Source organism: Ixodes scapularis, unplaced genomic scaffold, assembly GCF_016920785.2.
Source record: "Ixodes scapularis isolate PalLabHiFi unplaced genomic scaffold, ASM1692078v2 PGA_scaffold6__148_contigs__length_123643588, whole genome shotgun sequence".
NCBI classification, from domain to species: Eukaryota; Metazoa; Arthropoda; class Arachnida; order Ixodida; family Ixodidae; genus Ixodes; species Ixodes scapularis.
The window spans coordinates 42,928,231-42,947,011 of record NW_024609881.1 but is presented as its reverse complement, the minus strand read 5'-3'; the positions used below and the strand labels follow the sequence as shown (position 1 = coordinate 42,947,011).

Sequence of the window (18,781 nt, the reverse complement as noted above, 5' to 3'; positions counted from 1 at the left end):
AACATAGGCTGGAATGATGGCTGAACAATGGCCCAACATTGGAAGCAATGACTGGGCCAACATAGGCTAGAATGATGGCTGAACGTTGGCCCAACATTGGCACCAATGATTGGGCCAACGTTGGAAGAGGTAGCGCTTTCAATATTGTCCAATATTGTGGCCGATCTTTGCCAATGTTGGGCCACTGTTGGACCAACATCGGTGTGCTGCCTGGGTAATTTTAGACAGAACCTTTATGAGTTTTATCATCTTCAAAACTGAATTTATTTGGTTATATATTCAATATTGTTCATATCTTTAAAAAAAACAGTAAGATATTTTCTATCTTTTTTAATATATTTAGTTTCCCTTACTACTAACACACATCAGTTTTAAGTTTACATGGAGCCTTATTATGGAAAAAAGGGAATGTACGATTTTTATGACATTTTTAACGTATCAGCACCCTTAAAATCACTCAAAAATGAGTGACAAGACATATTGGATAATTTGTAAGAACATATGGTCACCTAAAATGGTTTCCTTTCGCAGTATAGTTTCAAACCATTAGAAAAAAAAACTGTTTATTAACATCTGGGTTTGTCTTTCGGAAAATTCGTAGAGAAAATATTAAATGTACAAGAAATGTCTCTTTCCTGTAAACACATATTATCAAATAAGGTTATATAATACATAAGAAGTTATAAGAACAATACAGGATTATATAAGAAGTTATAAGAAACTTGATGACACGTTTCTTATAACTTTCTTTAAATGATTATACTTGTTATATGTTTTATGAGGTTCTTTTATCTTGTTACAGGATCTTATTGGTTCATTTGCATTTATTGGACCAAAAAGTATTATACCTATTATATTTTTTACTTAGGATGCAAGAGGTAATAAATATAGTTACAGAAAAATATACTAGAAGACGTATCTATTACATTACCTATAAATCCTACAATATTTTTTGAACCAAATCGGGGAGGGTCAACTTTAGGCCTGGGTCGTTTGGCGTGGAATGACCGCAAAGCCATATTTAATTGCAGGATCAATCGATAGACTACAAGGAATCTACACTTTGCTGTTACCAATTGCTACGCTATAAAATGTTTTGTTCGTTATCCAAATTTTGTTTCGCAGAAACAGGGAACGCTGGATGCCTAATGCGGCTTTATAATTGGAACCACGCGCTTTTCACTATGAAGTAAACACGCGCGCGGGTTCTGGAAAGTATGCAAGGACTAGTGAAAAAATTTCACCCAAGTGAAAAGATTTATAGGAGAAATTATGTGTGTCCAATAAACCCATATGAATCATACAAGATATATAAGAACCATATAAGAACAATATGAGAACTAGAAAGATATACAGGCACAATAAAGAACCATATAAAAAACTTATGCGAAACTTCTCACAGCTTTCGTACGTGGTTCTTATAAGTTATTATACATTTTATATAGTTCTATATGGTCCTTATGTAGTTATTATATGTTCTCATATACTCTGTATAATTCATGTTTTTTTATTGGAAACAGAAATTTCTCATACAAAGGAGATATTTCAATAGGGTAGCACAGATCAACACCCTCTTTTACAAACGAGCCAGCGTTTGCCCAGACCAGGTGTGGGCACTGCGGGTGCGCAGGAACCTGGTTCCCTCGAGGTGAAGTGCCCGCGCATCACGCCACCTTGACGGGGTGACGTCAGGGCTGCTTTGTACAGAAGAAAAGTACCGCAATACGAACCCGAAGGGCAGGGTCCAGGCTGGAAGCTCAGATCGTCGAGAGCCACGGAAAGGCTTGCGCCTAGGCCTTCAAGGTCGGTAGATATGGTCACCTGGAGAAAATACGAACACTTGTAAAGGCTGGTTCCAACAATCGCCCTTGATTGGGATCGACAGTGGTGCAGCGCATGCTCAGTGACGACCGATCGCAGCAGGAGGTGTCCGCCTTTGAATCGCACAAGCTTCCCATGGGTTGATGTAGACCAGGGGTGACCAACCAGGCTAACCCGGCCTGAAAGCCGCAAAGGAAACCCCGAAACTTTCAAGAGCCGCGGGGGAAGGGGGGGAGCAAACTTTTGTCCAGCACATTAAACGAAACTCGAACAACTCTCAATCTATCCGAGACAAAAGCAGCCCGACGGTACGTAAGGTGGCAGTAGCACAAGACTACCTGAGTGCAACCTGTCTTTTGATTTAAAACGCGTTCCATTTCTCTTTTTGGGGAAGTGCTCATGTGACCGGGAAGGGAGGGGGGGGGGGAGTGGGGAGAGCCGCGAGCCGCACTTCAACAGGCGAAGAGCCGCATGCGGCTCGCAAGCCGCAGCTTGGCCACCCCTGATGTAGACTCTCTCTAAAAAATCTCGACTCTCTAGCGAACACAATGACACGCATGCGCCATTAATAAGGTTGTCCTGGAACACCTCAGACGTGTGTTTACATCATGATTTTTTTTTGCGCCCTGCAGTTTTTACTGTGCACTTAAAATAATTCTGGCGGTGTTATTGGTGAGAATGTTTTATAGATTGTGTTTCAATTTCATCTCGGAAATAATGAAAAGTCTTGAGTTTAGTCATTCGCTGTTCTAAAACATTCTGATAGACGGCGCCACTGTCCCCGTGTCTTCTCGTCGTACCCGTTCACAAGAAACACAAAGTTGTCGAGCGCACTCAATCGCAAATATGTGGACTAGCCTTAACGCTTCTCTCAAGACCATGTTGAGTTAGCAATATCTGTTTTCCTTGGAAATTATTTTTTTCCTGTTCCACAACGGCCGCATCCCACATGCAAACCTTTATGGCATATGAGGGCTTTACTATGTAACATATGGGAAAATGTGATAAAAACTTGCAGGACGCTAAAACTGCGTTTAAGAGTGGAACGCGATAGCGTAATCCGGCCCCGTTCCCATCGCCTTCTTATTCGCTTGTCACGCTTTTCCTGCCATTGAGCAGGAATTGCGTCGGACATGCTCTAGTCCGTAGCGTGTCTGGCGTGCCACCCAGGGCCGTGGATTCGAATTATAAAGTGAAATTATTTGAGACATTTTGGCCAAATTTATTTCACAGTACGTGTCATGTTTTTTTATCACTTTTACTCCGCGGTTGACGTCGCGGTTCACGTGCGCGTTGCGGGTTGTTTGAAATTCCAGCGCTAAGTCATGTGGCTGTCACGTCATGACCCTTTCGGCCAATTAGGATCTTTCCGTCACGCAACCTAAATCCGCTTTTCTGCGATACGAGCCCCTTAACCACATCGCGTTAAAGTTGCATTCACAATGAGACAAGACCTTCAAGACATTTTTTTGCAGGGTGCCACTAAATATTTTTTAAAGCGCAGCTCTTAGGCGCCCGTTTCCGGCTTGAGCGGCGTCGCCGTCGGTGTCGGCGTCGCCGTCGGCGTAACCGCGCGGTGCAATATGGGACGCGTGACGTCACTGATGACGTCATCGGCATCCGCATCGTCATCGTCATCGTCACTGATGACGTCACTAGTGATGATGACGTCATCAGTGACGTCACTGGTGACGTTACTGATGACGTCACTGATGACGTCATCGTCATTGTCACGTGACCTCATGGGGGTCACGTGACCCCCGTGAGGGCACGTGGCCCCATGAGGTCACGTGACCCTCGTGATGCAACGGCGAGGCCGCTTGGAGGCAGGAGTAGCAGACAGGATGAGGAGGTGAGGAGGAGGGCGGAAGGATATACCTTCCCCTCAGTACCCTTCCCCTCCTCCTCCTGAAGAGCTGCGCTCTAATTCGGCGTTACAGGGAGTTGTAAAAGGCCTTCGTTTTTTTATGTGATCATATAGCAGACGTTCGGAATCACTTGCAGCTGATTGGAAGAATCGGAAGAAAACAGCAACCATAGATAGCGCAAATTTCTCGAGCTACAAGTAGGGCTTGGACACTTCTTCTAGTATATTTGTTTATGCATGGTTTACTTGGCATCTCAAGTGTGTCATTTTCTGATACGTTGCATCATTACAGAGATTTGTAAACGTCTTTTAATTTTGTAACGAAAGCGGTGCTCATTTACGATATATTTACAAACACGATTACACACGAAACCTTTGTATACAATTCTTACAAGGTCTAACGAGGAAAGTATCGTGTCTGATTGTAATAGCGGATGCAAGGTTAGAATTAAAGAGTGCGCAAAACAGACACCATGGCCATACATAAAACAACAGTCGTGAATAACCTGAATTGAAACTGACAAGCGACGACCAAAGGAAACTGGTGGTGCCGCCTCCCTCGTCCCTCACCAGGTAGGGTGAAGACTTGGGCGAGTTTCTTTTGTATATTGAAGAATTAAAAACAGCTCGAACGAGACAAAGGACAAGTCACTTCTGGTTCAACACTCACGAGCATTTGAACCAGAATACAAATGATAGCAAGGGAAGCACATTTCAGTGGCGTGCTTTCTGACTCAACCTTATCACGCTCCAAAACTTCACGTAGTTGCTGCGCGTATGCGTGCATACGGTACTAGGGGGATCTTTTGCAAATTCATCGCTATTTTCCTTTAGACGCCTCTGTGTCGAACTTTATTGGCCACTGAAATGCTCTGCTTAAATCCACTGACACCTGCTCTCAAAAGGTGCTCGGGGATTGAACACGACCACTGTGCACATAGTTCGGGTTTACGAGTTATCTAGGGTGCATTGGATGTCTTGCGAAACTCCGGATTCGGGTTTATGCTTAATGAGTACTGAAATAGATGAGCTCTAAAACAGATTAGGGCATTGCAAGCATTTTTTGTTTGTTCATTGGTATTTTAGTATTACACGATTTTGTTTTCCTATTATCGATCAGTTCAATATTCCTTCCATGATTATAGAAAGCTTACCCAGGCCCGCAGAGCTGAAATTCGAGTATTAGCTGAGTAAATATTCAATAATAGTTTTTTTCGACGTTGTAAAACATGTGAAGAAAAGTATTTTGGACTAATGCCACCATTACACTTCAAACATTTAAAAAAGGAAGATACATATTTTTATAATATCAGCATTATTTTATAGAATGTCTACTATTAAAAAAACAGGCTGTAGGTATAGTTTCTAAAGCGGAGGCGGCGTCTTTTTGTGAAATGTAAGCTACTAAACAGAGGCTGATCAAAATCGTAATTTTAGTTTATTCTTCAAACATATACCAAACTATAATTACGTTTATACAATTAAGCGTGTAAAGCGACTTGTCTTGAGGCTAACAACCCGTGTGTGTTAGCCTCGGGATTGTCTGCACCTAGTTTAGGACTCCATGAGCACCTTAAGGTGCCCGTGGACCCTTAAACTAAGGTGCAGACAATCTTAGCAGCATCCAAGAGATCTCTACGATGCAACAAGTTCAGGAGCAACACGCTCGACATAAATTTCTGAGATGAACATAAACTATGCACAGAGCAGCAGCGTAGGATCAAGAGAAGAATCACGACCGAGTTGACTGTTCGACTGCCTATGTATTAGACAATTCAACTATAATCATTCGCACGTGACCACCTCCGGCAATTACGAAGGTTACAATAAAGTTTCATTGATCTTGATAGTATTTCACAGAAAGTATATTATATCGAATTTGAAGGAATTTATCTCCAAATGAATATATTGCCAGTTTACTCATTCCGCCAAATGCAAGGAAGGCGCTTTAGAACTTTGCAGACTTTTTGCTTTAACGAGCAGGCCTCTCTGTCTGAATTTAGAGTATATTCCTCTCTGCGTTCAACTCAGAAATAAAACTGATGTCACGGGATATGAAGGTATTATCTGAAACCACGTCTTTAAGCCATGAAGTCTATTTTACCTCTAAATGTATCGAAGGAATAGATGTCATGTTATATAATGACGTCAGAGACACCATGACGTCATGCAGCCAGACCAGCACGAAAGGCCCGCGAAGGGTTACCACACACAGCTATCGGTTTGCCGGCTTTGGTACAGGCATCCTTACTATAACCGTAAGGGTGTTGAATTTCCTAGTGTGTACACCGCACGACACTTTTCGAGTGCTACAGAATAGCCAACCAGAATAATTAGCCTAGGTTAACCTCTCAGTATTGGCATTTTGACCTCTCTCCTTTCTCTCTATGCGCGAACAAGTCATCGCCGTTCTTTTTTAATTTATCTAAATATTTAACGAGTATCATCAAAACTTCCATAGCGGTGGAAAGTGCAAAGTTGAGTGTTTATCTTAGACTACGTCTCCAATCTTTTACCAGTGTCGGGTTATCTTCAACATGATGTACTAACCTAAGTGCTAAATTTTGATGCCCACCACGGAAGATGAAAAATGGTACCTGAGGTCGTGTTACCTTTGACAGTGTTGCGCAGTGTTCGTTTATATTATATGATAGAGCATTGGACGTGACATACACTTGAAGCCACTTACGGTCACTGGTCCAGGGCGCGTCTCTGTATAGACCACCTTGTGCCATGATCCGAGGAAGGGCAGTGGCGCTCTGTGGAAGACGCGGCTATGTGCCCCTTGTGGGCTGCTATAGAAGATCACGAAGGGGATCTGGGTGCCAGACACGTGGTACCATCCGGTGAAGCAGAAGGGACCCTGAAATGATCGGTCGAGTTTCGCAACGCCCCGGCCGGTTGCGTAAGCACACGAACCGTCAGCTGGAAAAGGAAGAGAGAGAAAGAGAGAGATAATATATTATCTGTTCACAAAACTCCATATTTAAAGGAATCTATCATTTTCAAAAGTGGCTGATTCAAAAGATCTTGGTATGAGAATTCGCGATGCCAATGCGTTCTTTCTAAGCGAAAACTCTGCACCTGTCGGACCAGCAAACTAGACCGCCAGGTAGATCTAAATGAAATTAAAAAAAAGCTTCTCAATAGGGGCAACTGTTTTGATGTCAGCGCCGCTTAGAAAGTCTAGCGGTCGTACAAAGAGCCGCTACACTTTTCTTTTTGTATATTGCGGCTGATGTAAAAAAAGAAACGCTTTCTTTCATAGTTCCTCTCTAACAGTTTACCTCCTTCCTATAGTTCATCTAACTATAAATGGTGCCATCTCTTTCCACTACAGCACAGTGAAGGCTGGATAGGAGGAGACCTCCTATTCAGCATTTGCTCTGCTAAACTGGAAAGGGGGGGGGGGGAGTTTCCCCTGAACTCTTAACCCTGTCGCGAACGATAGGCCAATAGTCAGGTGCAGTCCTGTGGACGTCACGGCCGTAACAGAAGTGAAAGCGGCATCTGTGCGTATTATGGGCGAATGGCTAATCTTCAAGCGGGAGAATGGCGACGTGGGGTACACAAAGACAGGTTCGTTCAAAAGGGGAGTGCCACCTTTCTCTCATTTTGAACTGGTAGCGTTAGAGTCTTACCCTTATACTTTTGGTAATCCTGCGCGCAACTAGGTAGATAGAGTATAGACATTTTCATATCAGCAGTTACCTGACAGGCGAGAAGATGGCGTTGACACACGCGGCACCATTAGGTGGCTTATTTTTGTTTGGTTTCGCGGCTCTATTGGTGTGTTATGTTGTTTTCGCTTAGTTTTCTGATAGAAATTTATATCTTGTGGTACAAAACTAATGATACAGTTGTAACGGGCGACCCTGAGAGCTACGACGCAGTTATGAGCCTAAATTTCGAACGTTTTTTGAACACCTATACTTAATCGTGTTCTTCGTTTGGCCAGGTTCGGCAGCGAAACGACTGAAGTGATGCCGAGGGAGGATTACGGATGTTTACGGCCGTACACCCATTAATACTAGTCTAAAAAAATCAGTCTTATATTGTCACGATGGACAATTGATGAGGCGATGACAACTGAAGAAATTAAATGTTTAATGGGTGGACTTGTGCCCGAAATAAAGTGGAAACAGAGGATAAGAACAGCAGAGCGTCGCGTGCGTCGATGTCGGCGAAACCGCAGGATAGAGCGTAGGTGCGAGACTGACTCGGCAAGGTCGCGGGCGGCCTCTTATCTAGAGTGAGTCACTATCTCGAAGATTCGGCGAAGAAGGCATGAGCGTCACGCGCTCGGGGTGAGAATGAACACGCACTTTCTAGAACAACAAAAGCAAGAATACACGATACAAGTTATGTCCGGAACAAGAATAAACGAGAACATTCTAGAAGTCCATGACCCTGTGCGCGGCATTATCCCCCCTTTAAAAGCGCATCGTCCCGATGCAGCACAAACGCAAAACAAAAATCCACAACAAAAGGACAGCAGAATCGCGAGCCACAGCTCACAGTTCACAGTTTGACGAGAGTCCAAAGTTCTATCGTTCGTAATACGGCTTGAGGCGCACGACCTGGACTACTTCGGGTCGCGGTTGACGTCGTATCGATGGTCGAGTTCCGTCGGGAAGCAGTTCGTAGTTGTAAGTCCTCGAGACGGCGAAGAACCTTGAAGGGACCAAAGTAGCGCTCGAGAAGCTTCTCGCTGAAACCGCGGCGCCGTATCGGTGTCCACACCCATACCCGGTCTTCGGTTTGAAAGTGGACGTCACGCCTGCAAAGATTGTAGCGGCCGGCGTCGACATGCTGCTGGTCTTGATTCCGTAGTCTGGCTAGCCGGCGGACCTCTTTTGCCCGTTGAGGAACCACCTGGGTGTCATCGCTCCCGTCGTCGACTGGCTCTTGCGGCAACATGGAGTCTAGCATAGTCGTCACCGTCCGGCCATACACTAGCTGGAAGGGCGGCACTCCTGTGGTCTCTTGCACTGCTGTGTTGTAGGCAAACGTGATGTAGGTCAGCACTTCGTCCCAGGTCACGTGCTCCACGTCGACGTACATAGAGACCATGTCGGCGATTGTTTTGTTGAGCTGCTCCGTCAATCCGCTGGTCTGTGGATGGTATGCAGTTGTACGATGGTAGTCCTTGTTGCTTAGACGAAGGATCTCTTGGGTCAACTGTGCCATGAAAGATGACCCTCGGTCTGTGATCAGGACTTCGGGGGCACCATGCCGGAGGACGATGGACTCGACGAAGGACTTGGCGACTTCGACAGCAGTCCCCGACGGAAGGGCTTTCGTCCCGGCGTAACGAGGAAGATAATCTGTTGCGACGATTATCCAGCGGTTTCCCATCGTCGACGGTGGAAAAGGACCCGGCACACCCATTCCAATTTGCTCGAAGGGCTTGGTTGGCGGGGTAGTCGGCTGAAGGAGACCTGCTGGCTTTGACGGCGGTTTCTTGCGTCGCTGGCACTCGTAGCACGATCGTGTGTAGAGATGGACGGTCTTCGGAAGCATGGGTCAGTAGTATTTTTCACGTATTCGGGCTAGTGTCCGGCTGTAACCGAGGTGTCGTGAAGTCGTGTCGTCGTGGCAGGCTTGAAAAATCTAGCTCTTCTCGAAGGCTGGTAGGGACTACCAGAAGCCACAGCAAATTACTGGTTCCGAAATTCTTTTTATAAAGCCCACCTGGTCGAATAGTGAAGGTGGGCCGGACTTGTGAAAAGATACGAGGAACGGTACTTCCTCCTCATTCTAGATGCTCGATCAGAGCGCGCAGCTCAGCTCGTCTCGTTTGAGTCTTGCCATGTCGGCGGTGTCTACGACAGCTATGAAACATTCGTCGCCATCGTCGTCGGCGCCGGCAATAAGAGGTTCGACTGGAGCCCTAGACAGAGAGTCGGCGTCATTATGCTTGCGGCCGGATTTATACACAATGGTTACGTCGAATTATTGCAGTCGAAGACTCCAGCGGGCGAGGCGTCCTAAAGGATCCTTGAGGTTCGCGAGCCAGCAGAGGGCGTGGTGGTCTGTGACCACGCGAAACGGGATCCCGTTCGAGTACGGACAGAACATCGCCCAGACGACAGCAAGACATTCCTTGTCGGTCGTTATATAATTTTGTTCTGCCTTAGACAGCGCCCGGCTTGCGTAAGCGATTACTCTCTCTGCCCCTTCTTGTCGCTGAACGAGTACCGCACCGAGACCGGTAATGCTGGCGTCCGTGTGGATTTCAGTCTCCGCCGACTGATCAAAATGCCCGAGGATAGGGGGCGACTGGAGCCTTTGCTAGAGTTCGTCGAACGCTTGTTCTTGCTCCTCTCCGCACCGGAACTGCACGTCGTCTTTCGTCAGATGCGTCAGTGGTGCAGAAATGTGTGCAAAGTCAAGAACGAAATGTCTGTAGTAGGCGCACATCCAAAGGAATCCTCGAACGGCCTTCTTGTCTACCGGCTTCGGGAATTCAGCGACAGCGGACGTCTTTGCAGGATCAGGACTTACACCCTGAACACTGACGAAGTGGCCCAAGAATTTCAGCTCACCATAGGCGAACGGAGACTTGGAAAGCTTGAGTGCCAGCCCAGCAGCCTTGAAGGCCCGTAGCACGGCTCGCAGTCATCTCAGGTGCTCGTCGAATTCGCTTGCGAACACCACAACGTCGTCGAGGTACACGAGACAGCTTTGCCATTTCAAGCAGTAAAGGACGGTGTCCATAACGCGCTGGAAGGTTGCCAGTGCTGTGCAGAGCCCAAACGGCATTACTTTAAATTCATGCAGTCCGTCCGGCGTGACGAAGGCCGTCTTCTCACGATCATGGTCGTCGACCTCAATCTGCCAGTACCTGCTCTTCAAGTCCATCGACGAAAAGTATCGGGCGTGGCGCAGCCGTTCCAGGGTGTCGTCAATGCGGGGCAGCGAAGAGACGTCCTTTTTTGTTACTGCGTTCAGCCGGCGATAGTCCACGCAGAACATCAGGGTTCCGTCTTTCTTCTTCACCAGAACTACTGGCGAAGCCCACAGACTGCTTGAGGGCTGGACGATGTCGTCATCGAGCATTTCGTGAACTTGTTTCTGGATGGCTTCCCTTTCTTTGACGGAGACCCTGTACGGCGGCCGATGCACAGGGAGAGCGTCGTCATCAGTAACTATTCGATGTTTCGCAACCGTCCTTTGGCGCACATTCGACGACGTGGAGAAGAAGTCACTGAACTCGGCGAGAAGATCACTGAGTTGTCGCCGTTTTGGGGCTGGGAGGGACGGGTCGATGTCGAGCTCTGATGGCGTGATTCTCTTGTGCTGCGTCGAAGAGGCGTCTTCTGAGATCACGGCGATCGCGGCTGAGTTCTGAATTTCCTCGACATAACCCGCAGGTGTACCCTTGGTAAAGCGCTGCGACTCTTGCCGGAAGTTGGTGACAAGGGCTACGGTATGCCCGTCCTGGAGCTCGGTTGCGCCCCTTGCAATGCCAACCCCTCGCCCAACGAGAAGTTGGACGCTTCCTTTCAATTGAAAACGAGCGTGTTGGTTAATAGATACAAAACTTGAAAGTATAAAACCGCGAGAACGAGGACGGGAACAAGCGCTACACTGCGGGTGGCTCCTTCGGTCCCAACGGGCACAAGGACACTCGACAGCGGTGGCAGGTATACGTGGCTGGCAAGGACTCGCACTGCAGCTAACGTCGCTTTGAAATTTTCCGCCGATGGGACAGGCTTCCGAAGCGTCAGCTTGTTCTCCGGAAGGTCAATGATGGCGCCGTAATCACAGAAATAGTCCATTCCGAGAATGACGTCCCTCGAACAGTCTGGCAGAACGACAATTTTCACAGGGCAGGTTTCACCGTGAATCTTAACGCGAGCAGTGCACCTGCCGACAGGTCTGATGAGGTGCCCGCCTGCGGTTCGTATTTGAGGGTCCTCCCACGGCTTTGTCACTTTTCGCAGGCGGCCAGAGAGCTTCCCACTGAAGACTGAGCAGTCTGCTCCTGTGTCCACGAGTGTTGATCCGTCGTGGCCGTCGATAATAACGTTTAGGTTGTTGGACACCAAAACTGGAGCGTCGCTGCAATGCAGAGCGTCGGGAGAGTGGGAGCGCTCCGTCGTTCTTGAAGGCTCTTTACTTCGGTCGTCTTCGGCAACGCCACCTCCAGGCGTTGCCGCACTTTGTTTTCCCGGCGGCGCTGGGGAGGCAGGCTCTGTCGGTGGGGTCGTTGCGTTGGAGACGCCAAACGTCTGGGCGACGGTGAGCTGCATTCACGGCGGAGAGGCGATGCTGAGGATAGCGAACGTCGAAGGTACTCCTCAATGTCGTGAGGGCGTTCGCAGTACCTCGGGCGTGGGTCGTTCGGGAGGAACCCACGCAGCCCAAGTCGACGGTAGAGGCATCCACGATAGATGTGGTTGGCTTCCCCACGGTGGTGGCAGAGCGGGCGTCGGTCGGACGTTCGCCACAAGTAAATGTTCGTTACTCCGTTGGTGGTACCTTGGGCCTGCCAAGTTTGGCAGGCTGATGGTCGTTGAAGTTCTCAGGAGGCGATGGAGACTTTGCAAGTTCATAGGCGAATCAACTTATTTGCAAACTATGTACATTTGTACAAAGTAGGAGAAGTTGGCAAATTCGGATCGAACAGGCATTAAAATGTCCAAATCAGTCCAAAATCGACCTCCCTCGCCCCGTCCGAGGCTTTTGAAGGCACTCACTCCCCCGCCCTCAGGAAAGTTTTAACCAATGGCTTCAAACTTTTTCGAAGTCGCGTAGTGTCAACCCTCCAATGGTCAGCTGGGGCCGACCCGGCCGTACATGAAGTTTGCAACGGCCACGGCTGACAGAGTGGCGCCACACCAGAGCTCCTAGCCCGAAACTCGATCGTCGCCAGCGTACCTGTGGAACGCTGGAGTACACAAGGAAACACGCGCACACATAAAACAAAACGCCCCTTTCGCGGAAGAGACAACGTCTTCGGCGCAATGTGCCTCCTCGGGAGAACTGCGGTCACCCGTCGAAAGTAAAGACAACAACGGCAGCCAGGGTGCGTCCGTTTCCCCTCTTCCCCACAACCCCTCGTGGCCGTGATATGAAGACCACCCGGTGAGGGACTCCTATACTCCACAGGTCGGTCTTGGCGCAGCTTGTTCTGAGCGGACGTGCGCCCGATCTTCCTGGCGTCGGGAATACTGCGGCGCTGGAGGTTAACGTCGGGGAGTCGCCACGTACGGACGCGGGGTCGGTGGTGCTCGTCGGACCATTGCGGCGCAGCTAAGAGCGGGCTCCTCTGGTGCTGCTACGGTAGCAGGAGCATCCGGTTGGATTACCCCCTGAACGTCTTCACGAACAGCTTTGTTTTCCCGGCGTCGCAGGGGAGGCAGGCTCTCTCGGTGGGTTCGTGGCGTTGGAGACTCCAAACGTCTGTTTGCGAAGCGAAGCGAAGCCGGCTGGTTGGCAGCAGGCAGGAGCTTCCTGAGCTCTTCTCGAACGACGTCGCGAATTATCTCGCGAATTTCAGTCAGACTCTAGCCGTGGTCATATCGCGATGGCGAAGGGGCGGCTACACCGAGATGCCGCTGGTAGTGGGTTGCCCTTGCAAGTGTGGCACGCACCATGTTCGTCGCCTCGGTGACGAATTCTCGAACGGTCGTCGGTGGGTTGCATACCAGTCCACCGAAGATGTCGTTCTTCACGCCGCGCATCAGAATACGCAGCTTCTTTTCCTCGGTAGCCTGAGTTTCGGCGCGGGAGCTCAGGCCTAGGACATCTTCTACGAAACTCGTGACGCTTTCATTGGGCCCTGGGTTTTGGACTGCAGCAGATCTTCAGCCCTCTCTCTTCGGTGTTGATTGAGGAACGTACGCGTCAACTCGTTCTTGCAAAGCTCCCATGAAGTGAAGGAAGCTTCGTGCTTTTCAAACCAGCGCCTTGCAGTTCCTTCAAGCGAGAAATAGAGGTTCTGCAGGCATTGTTCGTCACTCCGCCCGTTGTGGCGAGCCACATGTTCGTATTGGTTGATCCACTCTTCGACGTCCTCGTAGATCTCGCCGAGGATGGGAGTAGGCGTCCGCGGAGCGACGGCGAGGACGACGACGGGCGGGGCGGTCATCGTCGGGATCTTCTTCTTCGGCTTCTGCAGGAAGGGTCCGGATTCCGGGAGTTGGACTCTGGCACGGTGGCTTGCTCGGGCGTCGGCGTCTTCTGCGAAAGGTAGCCTTCCGGGGCTGAGCACCTCACTTGGCCGCGATGTCTTCGGAGGGGTACGCTTCACGGACATAGAATGCAATTAGCCCGCACCTCATCGAAAACGTCACAAATGACAATTGATGAGTGATGATAACTGAAGGCACTAAATGTTTAATGGGGCGAACTTGTGCCGAAAACAAAGAGGAAACAGAGTATAAAAACAACAGAGCGTCGCGGGCGCCGATGTCGGCGAAACCGCAGGATCGAGCGCTGTGGCGAGATTGACTCGTCCAGGTTGTGGGCGACCTCTTCTCTAGAGTGATCGAGTGACTATCTCAAAGATTCGGTGAAGAAGGTTTGACCGTCGCGCGCTCGGGTCGAGAATAAAAACGCACTTTCTAGAACAACAAAAGCAGAAAGACATGACAGAAGTTATGTCAGGAACAAGAATAAACGAGAACCTTCTAGATGTCTATGACCCTGTACGCGGCAATATGATACAATGAAATCATTTGAGACATGCGGTGACATTTAATTCGCATTGCAAGTCACGTTTTAATCACTCTCATTCCACGCGTGACATCACGTCTCCCGTGAGCGTTCTGGGTTGTTCGAAATTCCCGCGCGAGGTCATCTGGCTGTGGCGTCATGACCCTATGAACCAATCAGGAATTTCCCTTCACGACAACGCCGCCGAGGCGGGCTTGACTGCGACACGAGCTGCTTCATAGTATCACGTTAAAATATCTTTCCTATCTTTAAAGACCCGATAACAACGATACCTGAATAAAAGATACGAGTACGATTGTTAGGGGACTACGTGTGAAGCCCATTAGACACGTATATTGGCTAGGAATGCTTTCGGTCCGGTGTTGCTTTATTGCGATCTTAATGCGACCCGTTCAAATGACTCTTTCAAAGGTTCAAAGATTGTGAAGGAGCCGAAAATTTACAATTGCCATTGCAACTGCGATCGAACAGCAAATTGTCTCGCTAGGTTTGATCGCCTCCAAGTTAGTGAAATATGATTATGGTCGGATAGAATGCAGGGAATTGACACTGACGCTACTTTCTCAGTATGCGATGACATGTCGGTCAGCGCTAGCCTGACGCCTGGTCGCCTACCGAGCTCTCCCGTAGTATTATACGGAGAATTTTCGTGACCTGGTAGCGTATCGACGGACTTTGTTTCAAGGAAGATGAGCGTCACGAAAAAAATGTCATCGCATCTATAAATTAAGGTAACACAAGATTTCATCACCGGATGCAGCTACGATCTGGGTGCATATTTAAAACAAAAAAAAGGGGGGGGGGCGAAACTCCGCCTCATTACCATAAAGCACGACCTCAGCCGAAGCAACGACCTGATGGAATCAAGCACAATTAAAAGGGCATCGTTACGGCACCCCTCGTATTTATGTGTTTGTTAACAGCGGCTAAACAAATCGTGCACGGAAGAGAGCGTAAAATCACGCCGCATTCTCTATGCGTGATCTGTATAGTAGGTCACTGGCGTCGCACTTCACTGATTCAATCAAATGATTGTGTTTGCGGCGGTGGGACGATGAATAAAACGGAGTATACAGTAATACCTCGTTAACTCTAAGTCATAAAAATTGTTAGAAAAAATTCGAGATAAGCGAAATTTTTAGATAAGCAAAGCACCGAATTTTTTACCTATGATCGCGCGATGTACTAAATAAAACGTCTAACAATCGCGGCAGCAGCACAGGCTTTATTAAAAAAAGAAAAAATAGAACTTGTTCGGGCTGCGCCATGTTCACGGTCAGTCGAGTCACGAGCCAACGTCGGAGAATTCACAACTGACGACCGAACTGAACACTTGACTCTTGTTCGTATGGCGCCCCTAGACCATCGAAACACCAGGGAAAAAATGGAGGGACAAGTAGTCAAGAGCAGCAACACCCTCGAAACAAACTAGACACCTCCGACACCTCTGCGAAGCACGAGACTAAGGAGACAACGACCAGACCGGGAACGGAAACGGGAGGACCCAGAGGCAAAGTGAAAGCGAAAGACAGAGTGGCAGAAAACGATCGAGGGAGAGGGTGCACCGAACGTCAGGCATTCCGGCTTGCCACTGGCTTGTCCAAGTGGGGTAGAGGAGAAAATTATATTAAGAAAACACACGTTCTTGAGGCGCATGTCTCGCCGCGTCTCCGTGCACAACACCCTCGTTTTTTTTTTGTCTCTTAAGCTTGCTTATATTTTTGTAACTTTCTTTTTTTGGAACGCACATTTTTTTAGCCAGTTTTTGTTGTTTATTGCGGTTTTTTTTTGCGATTTTCGTTAACGAAATTTCAAGATATCCGTAGTCCGTCTTGAAACCTTTCGAGATAAGCTAGAACAAAATGCATTCTGCCTATGAGAGCTCATTCCATGTCAAAGAAATGTTACGAGTTAACCACTATTTCGAGATAGCCGTGTTCGAGTTAACGAGGTACTACTGTATATATGGTTGTGCGAGTACTCTTTGGACTAAAACATCGCAGCGTCGTTCCTATCCTGAACGCTGAAAAGAGAGTCAGTGTTCCTCGGTTCCCCCTGGCGACAGAGCGTAATTAGGATCAAAACATTATTAACTCAACTCTGAAAAAAAAAATAAAAAAATAAAAAAAATAATCTTAATTGTTTTGCGGATGCGGTGTGAACACCTCCTTGCCCTCTTCAAATCCATGATTGCCACGGTGTTAAACTTCTGGCCATTTCGCAGTTGCAATGCTAAGCAATATAGTTTCTACCACACATTTTTTCACCGTTCGAGCGATGTAAGTAGCAACTGCTAAATCGGAAAAAAACGCAACATGTAGGTGAGGCATATGAAGTGTGCCTTTCCAACTTGGGACAAGAAAAATAATATTATTGTTTACGTATAGTCGCAGTTGACTAAGACAATTTTCAAAAACGCAAAGACTAACGAAAGTTTGCGTCTTCACCCACAATGTCGAGTATATTCACCTACCCAATAGACCCTTTTCAAAAGTCCTCGTCATTGACAGCCCGCCATGCCTCGATCACCAGTACTTTGAGCATTTATTGTACGCTAGGGCTGCCTCAAAGTTCGGAGAGTACTCGGATACATTCACGTAATCTCTGCCCAAGCATAGCCTCCTATATAGTGTCAAAGCCTGGCAGATCGCCACGAGAAGCGGCCGTCGAAAAAGAAAAGGTGAAGCGGCAGACAGCGGATGAGAGGATAGCCACGTGACTGGCGCCTCACTGCGGCGAGACGCCGAAACACACTACTTCCAAGGGAACAAGTGTGTTTGGGGTCCTCGCCACTGAAAAAGCTGTGCGCTCACGTCCAGGTTCCCCGAGAAATGACTCTTTGATGCTGTATGCTACTGTATCCTCGCGCTCCATATCTGCGACCGGGCACTCTATGGCTCCGTCGTCAAACTACCAGGCTTTGTGAGTATAGAAGAAGCTATGGCCCCAGCCGTTGCGATAATCAGTGTTGCTTGACAAAAAGCGGCCTATTATCACATCGTGAAGCGAATCCGGGTCATAGAAAACTCAACAAAGGTAGGCGTGCCCAAGCCAACTCATTATCGCTGCACATCCAATAGGATGGCGGTATTCACCGATAGGAATTAACACGGAAGAACCAATCACAAAGAGAGAGGACCCTAGGCATAATAAGACACGTCTTGCATTTTTTTAGTCGTCTGTGACTATATAGAGCAGCGGTGGCGCTGATGCCGGCACTCCCGACCGCAGCGCCGCCGCACAGATATGACGTCAAAGAGTTGAGTTTGTCTATAGTGTCCAGTGTGCGTCGCGCTGGTCTCCCGTGGCTGAGGTGGAAGATTCTATACCTGGATCACGCTATCTGGGAGGCTTCATGTCTCGTTATCTCGGTGATCGAGTGTACTTACCTCGGCCTGGATTACGGTCCAGGGTGGGTCCAAACTTCATCGTATCGACTCGCTGCACCTTGAAGCAGGCAACCAGAGAGCAGTTGCTCACGAAGCCTGCACACAGGCCTTTTTCGAAGTCGCATTTGTCTGGAAGATAAAAACAAGCAAACAGACAATTTAGGCAATATCAAACCCGCATGATATGCACGAAGGATGCTAGGAAGTCGAGAACAAGCTCTTCCACCATGGTGGCAATAAATACTCTGCTAAAAAACGCATCTTACTCCGCAATGAAATATCCATTTGCATTAAAAATGACGGGCTTTGCGAAGTTAAAACGGCAGGTTACGACCAGCCTCGGGGTTCTTCCCTTTAAACTGGGGGAGGTGGCTGCCGCCATCAATGGCCATGGAAACCCGTCGAGACATCGGGAACAACCGCCTCTTCTGCCTCGAGAAATCCGGTCTCTCGGCGCGCCGGCGGCTACCCTCTTGCCGTTTGGAGCGCGAAAGCGTGGACAGGGCGATGCGCATGCGTTCTCTCGGAGTGTTTATAACGGTTAGCGGTGGATATGGTGCCATGAGCGCGTTGTTCAATAAAAATCAGTGAAGTAGAAACATTTTTGGCAAATCGCTAGGCACCTTTGTTGCTTGCGTGAAATGGTCTACTATAACAAACGCTTAGCGACACTCTTAGTTTCCAGACGGCAGACGCCTACGTTCATGCCACTCTTCTTCAGAAAGATTAACGCATACCATGTGTACGTTTTATAGTTGTTACTAGAATGAAACGACACTACAGATAATTGGGTTAATGAACCCGGCGATCTTCCGGAGCTTTCCATACTCCTGAGCTTCACTCCCTCAGTTGGCACGGATGGTTGAGCTCCCGTCTAGCCTATCTCATTCCTCTTCGCCTACCCCCCCCCCCCCCTCTGGTCACGTAACCTCACCGTTAACCAATCAGCGTAGTGTACCTCACTCCTCCTCTCCCACCCATGAAGCAATCAGTGCCGAGCCTCGCAGTCATGATTTTA

At 48.3% G+C, this 18,781-nt stretch overlaps 1 protein-coding gene across 1 annotated transcript in view; it reads right to left on the bottom strand.

Annotated features, from left to right (window-relative positions):
* LOC120840044 (MAM and LDL-receptor class A domain-containing protein 1) overlaps positions 1–18,781 on the bottom strand; it is a 129,200-nt gene that overhangs the window by 95,123 nt on the left and 15,296 nt on the right. The window contains exons 2-4 of the mRNA XM_040210475.1: positions 17,764–17,892; positions 6,378–6,613; positions 1,731–1,821 (exon numbers count right to left, since the gene is read on the bottom strand). Coding sequence (XP_040066409.1) covers positions 1,731–1,821; positions 6,378–6,613; positions 17,764–17,892 — 456 coding nt within the window. The remainder of the gene's footprint in view (positions 1–1,730; positions 1,822–6,377; positions 6,614–17,763; positions 17,893–18,781) is intronic.